General features: G+C 35.3%; 1 protein-coding gene across 2 annotated transcripts in view; it reads left to right on the top strand.

Annotated features, from left to right (window-relative positions):
* Positions 1–12,522, top strand: part of LOC108704460 (glutamate receptor ionotropic, delta-2-like) — a 599,719-nt gene that overhangs the window by 459,678 nt on the left and 127,519 nt on the right. For both annotated transcript variants that reach the window (XM_041579681.1, XM_041579682.1), the window contains exon 10: positions 3,960–4,157. In XM_041579681.1, coding sequence (XP_041435615.1) covers positions 3,960–4,157 — 198 coding nt within the window. The remainder of the gene's footprint in view (positions 1–3,959; positions 4,158–12,522) is intronic.

Raw genomic sequence — 12,522 nt, 5'->3', positions numbered from 1 at the left:
AACAAACCAGGAATACATACATGTTCACATGTCCTTTAAGGAATGCTATAAATACATGCAACTATTGTGTCCATTCATGCTACTCTCAGTCATATAAAAATCAAGATTCTCCGTAAACTACTTTGCTATCATGTACATACAGTAGGTAGTATAATATGAGTCATTCTATATGAGCATCAAAGTTTATAACCTATAACTTAAAAATGATCATGGCTAAAAATTACATATTTTAAATACTGAACATATCGCACCAGCCTAAAGTTTCAGCTTCTCAATATCAGCAGTGATCCAGGACTTCAAATTTGTCACAGGGGGTCACCATCTTAGAAAATGTCTGTGACACTCACATGCTCAGTGGGCTTTAAAAAATTAGGGTTATAATGCACCTTACACAGTGATGTTTAGACACAAGGGTGCCATGTACTTAATGTCTGCCATAGGCAGAATGTGAAGACAAGGCTCATTGGCATCTTACAGCCACTGTTCTTTGCTCCCATTATTTATGCACTATGCAAATTGACCCATCTTTTATAAATGAGGCAGCTGATCTCAAACATATCTGCATAGGACATTTGTTAGGTAGGTCTAGGAAGGAGCATATTCATTACGACAATTATGTTCCCTTAACTGGGCAACTGGTAGTCCTGCTATCTAAAAGTCTGGTTTATATCTAAAAGAACTGGTTTACAATGAAGCATCCTCTTTATTTTAATTACGGGTTTCACTTTATAGTATAGACAAAGATGAACTGAAATTTGAATACAATACAATAGTTTTCTTTATATCTGGGTTAATTAAAACAGGTCATTTAAACTTTTTTTTTTTTTAATGTTTTTCAATTCTTTACAGAGAGATATTTCCTGGGCATTATGCAAATAAACAAGTGTTTCCTCTGGTTAATTAGTTAAACTACATGTTTTCCCTTTTTTAAATTACTACCTCATTATTGCTTGCATTGGCATTCACTACAGAATATAGTTAATTACTGAATGAATTGTCTTAGCTGTGGAACAAAATGAAACAGAGGAAGATAAATATATAAAATACACATTGGTATATCTGTCTCTCTAATTGCTTTGCAAATTTGGTTAAATGCTGTTCCTTAATGCATCTGCTGGATCATTTTTAGATATGCCCCTTCCAAGGATTAAATATTTTTAAAGATGTTAAAAATAACAGAAGCAGTTTAAATATAAGTAATGCAGTAAATGCGATGAAAAGCAGTTATCTTTACATGTGAATCTTAAATAGTGTCCAATTCAGCTTTTACAATGCATCACTCATTGTGAGCAGTCATGTTTTGGTTTGGCAAAACATGACAAAATATACTGGCACATGGTGGCAATTGCAAGTGGTGCATGTTTGTTTAGTGCAAAGAAAGTACAATTTTGGGGTATGTCCTATTTATATGGGTTGTCTAGTTCAAAGCTTTTTGTCTCAAGTTCTAAATATAGAGAAAATGTTGCCAATATCTTTGCCCATTGCATCTTTCCCCTTAATATCACAAGATACACCTCTGATGTTATTTTTCCTTCTCCTTAACATCATCCACCACACCCTTTGACATCACTGTCTGTGGCATCCCTAGTTGGGTACTTATCGTAACACAGCACTCAACTCATGCAATCAAAAATATTTAAAAATATAAAATCGTTATGAAATAACTGTTGCCGTCTTGGAGCTTTGTGGTCCATTCTTAAAGCAAAAAAAAAAAACACCACATCCCTAGTCATTGGGGGTCATTTATAAACTTCGCGCAGGGCAGATTGGTTCGCAAAGTGAATATATTTGCCCTGCGCATTGTTATATTTATAAAGCTGAATAAGAGGGTGCATACAGAATTGCAAATTTTTTATTCACAATGCGAATGTCTAAAGAGGCTTTATAAATATATCAAAATTCGCAAATTGCGAATCTTTATGCGCACACTCTGCGACTCAATTACGCCACAACTTTGGTGGTGGATAAAATATTCGCAAAACAGTTTTGCAAACTGCGAATTTAAGTTACTGTCAACGCTATTTTCGCGCACAACAACCTCGCACATTGGGTGCGCTCGCGCAAACTCCTGTCTCATTTGCGCGCCATTTGCGAAAATTTATTCACACTGCGAATTCGCAAAAACCGGAAAGACGGGCAGAGCAGTGCAATATATTAGCCGCTCAGCAAAAAACATGCGCAATACAACCATCTGCAACAAATTTCAATGGAGGAATACGTAAAATCACTACAAATGCCTGGAAAACCTTCAAAACATCAAATAATTTTTTTTTTTGCCCTACACATGTGCCCACTGTATAGATAAGTTGCCATGAGTTAGGAAATGTAGGGGGGAAGGAGGAGAGACCCAAAAAAAATTTCGATCTTTTTCAGCCTATCACCCATAATATAGAAAAAACGCCAGCGTTTTTTGGGACTTAGAAAAAATTTGAACTTTTTTTGAACCAATCCCTATCTACTCTATTGCGCTTCGCCTGGTCTGAGGTGGTGAAGGAAGTCTACCGTAAAAGGTAGCGTTCAGTACACTGCGCGCGTTAGTGAATTTGCGTAGTTACGTCCGTAGCGAAAATTCGCCAGGCGTAAGGGTGCGAAGTAACACTAGCGAATTTACGCCAGCGTTCGTTAGTGAATTTGCGAAGTAATGAAAATGCCCAACGATAGTGAATTGACGCTAGCGTTAGGCGCTTCGGCGATTAGTGAATTTGCCCCTATATGCTTACATTACCCAGTTAAACAGTTTCTAGAAGTATATTCTAAATATTTGAATTATCCATACCATTTACTGTTTCTATTACTTGTGTTGATTCCCTGATTGTGCAGGCTAATTTCCCTATCAAGTTTTGAATTCTATATATCATTATTTGTTATATACAGACATAGCTACGTGATGAGGTTTTATCTACTCACAGCTACTAGTCATTCTCATATTGGAAGGTCTTTTATTTCTTTCAGATTGGGACTTTCATATCATAGTGTGTGGTTTCCTCAACCATGTGAATGATTTTGTTAAAAAATGAAATATCAGGCAGCAGAAAATAATTATTTCTCATGTTTTTAAGTTGACAGTTAACCGTTGTGCACTAGTGAAGTGATCCTAATATGTTAATTGATAATACATATTTTTGCTAGAAACATACATATTGTTGCACAGCTATTCAGGCACGAGGTAAATGAAAGTGGTTTGGAGAACACTAGGAATAAATGGAATCCAACATTTCCCCGAAAAGTATAAATGAAGAATAGATTTTGTACTCTGCAAGGAAATATGGCCATTACTACTTGTTCAGTGTTCTTTAAGGAAATGAAAGAGTAATGTATCTCTGGAATTATTGACTGAGCTTCTGGAAAAAATCATTGCTTTGCCATTTTCAGTCCATTATTAGCATACTGAATATAAATATCTTTCTAGCATTATATGCATAAAGTGCTCTTTATTCACAGTACAGTAATGTTTTCAGTTCCCAGCATTTCTATTATAGGTACAGTCTTTGTATTTATGAATGGTGCTAGTTGCAGAAATAGGCACAGTACTGTGTCCATGTAAATGCCATCCATAATAGTTCTTGACCCTAACTGTACCCCTGCATACAAGTTCAGTGGCATTTCTTCAAAGAACCAACCTCCCCCCCCCCCCCGCACACATACAAAAAAAAATATTTGGGGGCCTGTTGCACACTTAGAGCCCCTCACTATAACTGGGAAAGGCATACAGCTATTTTAGGTACTTAATCTGGGTGCTAGACCACTATTTGTTGACCATGGCGCAGCTGTCAAACTAACTATTTCAAGATGTTATAATGCCATGGAAAACTACATAATTACAGACTAAAGTTTTTAGTTTGCTGTTATCCTAGTGACTGCAACCTCACAATTTGTAACAATACAAAATTAGAAAAGTTATTTAAGATATCATTGTCAGTATACCTGTTAAACACAATTTTCATCATTCATTTTTACAGGAAGAACCATTTGTTATGGTCTCAGAAAATGTATTGGGGAAACCAAAGAAATATCAAGGATTTTCCATTGATGTCCTTGATGCCTTATCAAGTTACTTGGGTTTCAAATATGAAATATATGTTGCTCCAGATCATAAATACGGAAGCCCACAGGCAGATGGCTCTTGGAATGGATTAATTGGTGAACTTCTCCTCAAGGTAAGCAATTAAATATTGAAAAGAATCACTGAAACCAGCTTTGTAGAAACGTTTCATATATTATTATCAGTTTCAATATATAACGTTAGAATTAAATTGTTTTATGTAGGTGCATATTTTATTGTCTCAAATATATTTCAAACTTGATATACCTACAGATTTAGATCAAAAGCAAACAGCATTAATATCAACATTCATTTTTCACTTGTGGCATGATACACAAATTAAAAGTAAAGAAGGCATGATACATCATCACCTCAAGGAACATCTAATATTTATTAACTGAGGCATCTAAAAATGGGGCAGGAGGCTCAAGGTCACAGTTCCAGTTGTAAGTAAAAAAGAGTGGATGGGTTTTCAGAATACCACGTGCAAAGAGACTGTGAATTGAAAGGTGTTGACAAACGGGATCAGAATATAGAAAGGTCATATAAAAACAAATTTTCTAGATTAACACTGTCCTTGAAAGCACATAAATCAATATTGTCAACGGTTAGCCTTGTAAGATCTACTTTGATTTAGTTAATGAAAGATATATAATTGTGATTCCTTACACAAGAAGGGGAACTGTCAAATGAAAGCTCCAAGGGACTACATAATAAAGGTTATACGTTATTGGTAGCTAAGCATGCTCAAGTACTATTTGCCAGTATTTGAAATGGTTTGATTCCATAATTCACATTAAGGAAAATGGATTTCTTGCTCACAGCATGGACATTGTTATTAGTGCAAGGAATACATGATGTATAATACAAAACAGAGTGTATAATATTAACATTATGCTCTTTCAGTAATTGCTGACCAAATCCAATGCCTGCAACACATTTCATTTTATTAATAAGTCAATATATCAATTGGTAGATGCATTTGGTAAAGGTAGCTGATTTATCACACTGCTTTTGCTGAAAGACCATGTTTTATAAAGGAAAAACATTTTACACTGCCACTTAATCCATTAAAAAACATTTTAAGGTACAAGGAAATGCTTTATCCCTGGTGGTGCCAATTGTATAGCTTCCCCCCAATGATTTTAGTTGCTAATAGTGATAAGCAAATCTGTCCTGTTTTTCACTTGCCTGAAAGATTTGTACACCAGCTGAAACATTTGCATACATTGCATTGGGGCATTTTTTGTCACTCAAAATACATTAAAGTTAATGGGCATTTTTTTCTCCAAATATGGTGTTTTTCAGTGCTATTTTTCACTGTGAATATTTTTGGGGGAAAAAATTGCCAGTTGTGAAGCTTTGAATTTCTCTGTGAATCCATGACTAGAGGAAGATATACTCATTATTAGTTGCTAACCTCACACTACCTCCAAAGAAGTACTCCTAAATGCACAACATGCAGCACAGGTCAGCCCAATGATCATTGGGACAGGCGTGTGCATTTTTTAGTGAAGAGCATTTCCAGTCTGAGGTCTAAAGTTAGGAGGCACCTAACAAATTTGCATATTCTTAGTGATCAAGCCTTTTCTTGATCTTTAAAGGAGAACAAGCTCCTCATTCCCAACCCCAGGCCACAAGCCACCCTCCACTCTCACCAGTTTCACACTACCCATTACTGAAAACAGTGTCCCTATCTTTGTACCTGATTTAACCTGAGGTTGACAGGCATCATCTTGCAAAAGTTGGGGGTGCTTCCAATTATTGTACCTTTCCTTCTCCATAAACAAGAAAGGACATACCTCATAGGACCAGGAATCCACAATTATACCCCCATATTATCCACATTATTGAGTACTATAAGTAAACATTTTGCTGCAACCATTTTTTCATTTTTTAATAGATGCTCACACAGATCTAGACCAACCAAATGGCAGTTGACATTTATTGGTTTAGTGCAGACTGAATAATTAATTCAAACATCTAAATGGTTCTTGTATTTGGAAAAACTATATTCAGTGACACCCAAGTTCTATGTTTCTATATTCCTACAGACTGTGTGATGCCAATGGACAAATTGGAATTTGCATTAAATGTACATATACATAGCATAACATTCTTATCATCACATTGGATAAGTGTTAACAAACAAACATGGCAGATAATCTAGTGTTTGCTCAGACCATTTTACACATTGCTTGCATATTGCATGCTATAAGTAGTACAAATATATGTGGAATAAATGTAATTTTAAAAATTATATTAAGGCTTAGGGTTTTTTGCATTTATTTTTATATTTCAAACATTATCTAAACTACTTGTTTACTTTAAATGTAACATGATTAATTTACTTTTTTCACTCATATATTATTCACTACTAATTTGTGCATGTATTCAAATATATAACTCTTGCTTAAGGTGCATGTGTCTTGCTGAAAGCTTCAAGGAATTAACGCAGTAGGGCACATTTACAAAAAATGGGGCATTGTCTCAATTCAAATATGCTGGTTGCACCCTGAGGCACAGCTTTTTGCACTTCTAGAAAGGAGAGCAAGGAGTTGCCCCTCATTTTTCTTTGGAAAAGTTTAGGTCTGGGCATGTACAAAGTCTGACCTGCCATGGTGAACTGCTGGAAACAAGAAAGTAGAATGACAACCATCTGCCCTGCTATAGATAACCCTGAACCAGTGCAAGATGTGTTGTACTAGCCTGGAGAATGGGGTAAGCAATTATAGGGACTGGGGGTCCCTAACAATTTGTTGCATTTAAACAAATCAGACTGATTTAGAAATAAATCAGTCTGATTTTTTAAATTAAAATTTCTCCTAAAATGGTAATAAACTAGAAAAAATTTACAATAATTCTCATAGCTTACTACAATATCCAATAGCTGAGACCAGACATTGATTTGGCAATCAGAGATATCAAATCCCTGAAGTCAGTGGATAATGCTAAATAGTAATTTTTATCAAATTAATCAAACCAGTCTAACCATTTCAGTAAGTTAGTTTGATTAATTTGATAAAAAAAAACCATCAAAAATAGAATGGCTGTGTCCTGTAATTATCCAGATTATCCAGAGGAAAAAAAGTGTTGTGAGTGTGGAGGTGTTTTAGTGTGATGCATTTCTTGCTGGTGCCAACATGACAATTAGATATCTGACTTGACTCTGATAAATAATTAGACTTGTTCCAAAATCGATATCTTTGGATACCATCAGCAGCTCAAAACCAATTGCTGTAATTTTCATGAGTTCAATGACCTTGATGTAAAAAGGACCTACACTTTCTACACTTTCGAGGATTGCAAAATAATCTACAAAATTCATGTTGCATCTACTTCAACTGCACAAAACACTTCCAGCTCTAGAGCTACTAAAATGACACAGAAACAACAGATGCCCTGTAAGTATTATGAAAGAACTGCCACAAACTGAAAACCATGTACAAAGTGAAATACCTGTGCAAAATCACATTGACTAATGCAGTAACTGTGCAAAATTGAAAAGGACCAAGCTGGATCTGGACTTAAAAATACTGTTATTTCTCCTGTGTACAATAAACCATAATTTTGTGTGTGATGTACAATTTATTGATGACATGTCCTTGTTTGTAACTCATATTTAAGATTGGCATTGGGCAAGAGGAAGACTATACTTTAAGGTGCATTGAGAAAAAAGTCACCCATACATATAAAGGCAATCACATACACTATATGAGGGAAACAAAATCTGCAAATGTTTTGCCATGTCTGGTAATCCATAGAATTGAATAGGAAAGTAACAATATAGGTGTGCTGATATTAATGCAAACATGCTATAAGTTAAAGGTCCAGAAGCAAATATTGTAATGGTTATTGTATAAATAACATGACGCACGATTGTATTAATTAAAGTGTGAGCACAATTCCATTTATTTTGTAGTATTTACTGGAATTGTGCCAGGTACAGAAAATAACACTTTTCACACTACTAGTTTTCTTTTGTGATCTCTTTTATGTTGATTTATTATTGAAAATAAATTAGAATGATTCATACTGTTTTAGAAATAATTTTTGGGGAATCAATGTAATTCACTTGTGATGGGCGAATAAATTCGGCAGACACGAATTCATGAAATTGCGACAAAAATTCACAGGCAAAAAACCGAAATATCCACCACGTCAAAGAAAATTTGACGCTCGTTAAAAAATTGTCGTACGTCAAAATTGTTCGGACGCCCATTGACTTTAATGCATTTGGACAAAATGCTCGCGTGTATAAAAATTGTTGCTCGGGTTGACATTGTTGGTTGGGTCAAAACTGATGCGCATCAAAATTATTTTGACGCCCATTGACTTCAGTGTGTTTCGCCCATCACTGTAATTCATATTTCCCCAGGAAAGGGAAGTGAATGAATTAGAATAAAATGTTAACAGGGGAAACATTGCCATGTCTTCTAAGGGATTTGAATGCTCAGACCTGTGGTTGATTTGGTGATCGAAAATTTCAAATCCCTGAAGGCAATGGATAATGCTAAATTATAATTGTAGTCAAACTAATCAAACTGGCAGTTTCAAGTCTAATTTTATCAATTTGGTAGAAATGTCAGCAAAGATTGAATGGCTATGTATTCAGTGAGGAAACTTCATAATGTTTAATAAATAGACTGCCTTACTATCATCTAGATTTTTTATTAATCTAGAGAAAGGCAAAAGAAAAAAACATGTGGGGTGTTATAGTGTGATGCATTTCATGCTGCTGCCAAAGTGTAAATTACACCCTTAGTCTCAAAGACTCAATTTTGGAGAACAAATAATAGTCACAAATAGAAAATAGAAAGTACAGGTGTGGGACCTGTTATCCAATGCTCGGGACCTGGGGTTTTCCGGATAACGGATCTTTCCGTAATTTGGGTCTTCATGCCTTATGTCTACTAGAAATTCATTTAAACATTAAACAAACCCAATAGGCTGGTTTTGTTTCCAATAAGGATTAATTATATGTTAGTTGGGATCAAGTACAAGCTACGGTTTTATTATTACAGAGAAAAAGGAAATAATTTTTAAAATTTGGATTATTTGGATAAAATAGAGTCTATGGGAGACAGCCATTCCGTAATTCAGAGCTTTCTGGATATCGGGTTTCTGGATAAGGGATCCTATACCTGTAATAGCAAAAATTCTTTATTTCTGGTGAACTCTCTGAAAACAACTAAACTGGAAAAAGTGTTTGAAGGTGTACAACCCCTTTAAGTAGTATTAATTTGAAAATAATCTTTCTAAGATATTATACATTATAATATGCTGGGATTTGGGAAGGTACGCAATATGTTGGCGCTATATAAATACATGTTAATAATAATAATGACAAGGAATTATTATTAAAAATACTATATCTAAGATTTTCAGGATAAGTGATATTTCTGTAAAAAAAACAGGGGGGTATTTATTAAAACTCGTGTTTTTCTAATTTAAAAAAAAAGGTTTTAACCAAACTCCCAACCACTAATGCCCTTAATTTGCAAAAAATCCAAGAAGCAAGTGTGGTAAAAGTTGCAACAATTCGAATTCTGCAACTTTTTTGAATTCTTTGCTCCACAACTGCTACTTTTTTCGAATTGTCGCACAAAAACCAACATCAAACAGCCTGAAACTCTTGAAGATCATGAAGGCAAGAAGCATCTTCCAATTGTAAAAATAACATCTGCCATTGACTTTTTCAGAACAAAAAAGCCCAACCAGAAAAAATTGCACTTTTAATAAATGTGCCCCCAGATAATCCTATTTGCCACCAATGTTGATCTATGCAGATAGGTTACCATCAAGTACAATGTGCAAGATAAGACTTGGTACATGTATACTGTTAAAAGGAAATAGCTAATAATGACGTTCATTTTGCTCAAATATTGTGCTTTATTTTCTCTTATTCTGACCTGCCAAATTGCTCTTTTACAGCAGCAATTTTTATAGCATTTTTGTTGCATGAAATAGAATCACAGAAAAATTTATAACATGCATAATAGTATAGATCATGATATCTGAGTTTGAAGTTCTAAAGTAAATTCATCAAAGGAAAAATATAAATTAGAAAAAAGCATATGCTTGATCACAGGAGAACAAAGCAGAACACAGGGAAATTGGTCAGATGAATATAATATTATAAAATACTGAAGTAAAGACCTTATATGGACTGAAAAAAGAAATGAATTGTATCAAATTCAGCACAGGTGAAATAGAAAAAAGAATGTACAATTGCTAAAATTAAAATAATATTATTGCTGAAAAAATGTATTCAAGTGAACAATATAATCACACCAAAAAAAAAAAGTTTTAAACTGACTACAAGGAACATTGTTATGTAATTTCCATCACTTTTTTGGTAATGACTCATGAGTGTGGCCAGTGAGTATTCTGACAGATCAAGCAAAAATTAGCTTGGCCAAAGGACAAGCCAGCATGGCCTTTGTCTCCAAAGGTGTACAGGGTCACTGTCCACCAAATGGAAAATGATGGTTTAGTACTTAACTTGCAGTTGTTGCAATGTTGCTAATGCTAATAGATGGTACCTGTTACTGTGGCAAATCACTAAAGTGAAGTGTGTCATTGCATACTGTATAGGGGTCTATTGCCTGTTAATGTGTGTTGTATTTGGTTGCTTTTTTTTCCATAGTATGATAAATAGGCCCCATAGGGCAATATGCTTAGTATGCTCATGATCCTCAATCCCCGGACCCATTCTTCTTTCCACAATAACTGACACTGGCTCTAATATATCTGGGTGAAAAGGCCGCAGCTTATTTTATTATACATGTCGCTGTGTTTAATAACCCCTTAAACATACCCATAATGATATTTTTAAACCCATACATGAACAAATACATAAACCTTTGCTGGATGCATATAACCACATATAAAGTAACAACCTGAAAATCTTCAAACCTGAGGCTAATTCGCAACACAACCACATACTGTGGCACCTAACCGGGACCCAGCCCCCCCAAAGCCTATCTCTCATGCTTGCACTACCACCTTCCATTTCTTTTTCCCTTTTCAGCTGCCCATAGTGCAGACACCCCCCCATATTGCTGCGACAACACAAACCTTGCTGTCACCTCCATCCCCTTGTTCCCCCGTGACCCCTGGGCCGGAGGGAGGGGAGCTTTCTCCTCCTTCCAGGTAAAATGTCTGCCCTTCTTTTGGGTTCCACCTTATTATACCTTCTGTCACTTCTCCTTCCTTTACCCTAACTATTAACTACAATCCCCATCATTATCCTATTTGTCCCCCTAGTCATGACCCTGTCCCTTAAAGGGGACCCGTCACCCAAAGAAATTATTCAAAATCCTATATTATCACATTAGTCAAGCAAAATGAACTTTAATTACACTATATAAATTATTTGAATCTTGTTTCCTTCAGTCTGGGATTTCAAAATTATAGCAAGCAGGCAGCAGCCATTTTGTGCACACTGTTATTAAGACAAGCCTTGTGTCATCTCAGAATCTTGTTTGTGCACCAGAATGGGGGACCCAATGTCCATCCCCATGCCCTGGTTACACAATTAAATGGTTAAGAGAATGGGGGAATGTGTGGAGAGCAGTGACATCTAGTAAGTGCTGAATGGAAAGTGAAAGTAATTGTCTGCCCCGCCTCTATGCCACTGGCATAGAGGAGGGGCAGACAATATTTGATTGACAGCTGAGATTTTTAAATGAGCTTACAGCAGCTATGAATGCTTTAATAAAAAATAGAAATTGGATTTCATGTTTAATTTGAAAAGGACTTTTATTATACAGATTTTTGTGTCTGGGTGACAGGTCCACTTTAACCCTTCGGCTTCGTTTACCAGGGTCCCCTGTATGCTTTTGTTGTGGGAAAACTATGGGAAGCAGACAAAGAAAGTGTGACAAAGGTACAAAAAGAGGGAGTGAATGTTTCACAAACATGGGAATTTTTCTGTTTTTGGCAGCTGGGACACATGTACCATAGCCCTTACTTTACTAGATACTGCTAACATATAGGTTTTGACAAAACACTCTAGACAGACATCAATCTCTAAAATGTATGCAACTATTATCAGTAAGAACTTAAGATAACTTTAGCAAGAATTATCATAATTGAAGCAACTTGGGCCCACCACAGGTTATGCTGGTATCTAGGGCAGGCATCTAGTGCTAATGTATTTGGTTGAATTATGGGTTTCTATAAAGCTGGAAAATCTATAGCAACCTATGTAGTATAACTATATGATAAGCATTATAGAGTTCATCTTACATACATATATTATGATTAATTGCTTTCCCCTCTTTTACAATAAGGTATAGTTGTCCTGTTTGTCGAAGTTCAACTATGTTACTTCAGTAATTCTGAAATGACAGGAAATTGTGTCTACACATCTAGTACCATTCAAGTACCATCAAGTGTGCTGAGTATACCAAATGAATTATTCAATATACTGGAAATAGAGATGATTATAATAAATTGTAAATAAGCAAATGTTT

This window comes from Xenopus laevis, chromosome 1S (genome assembly GCF_017654675.1).
Source record: "Xenopus laevis strain J_2021 chromosome 1S, Xenopus_laevis_v10.1, whole genome shotgun sequence".
NCBI classification, from domain to species: domain Eukaryota; kingdom Metazoa; phylum Chordata; class Amphibia; order Anura; family Pipidae; genus Xenopus; species Xenopus laevis.
The sequence above is the reverse complement of the archived record's forward strand: the minus strand, read 5'-3'. Positions and strand labels throughout refer to the sequence as shown.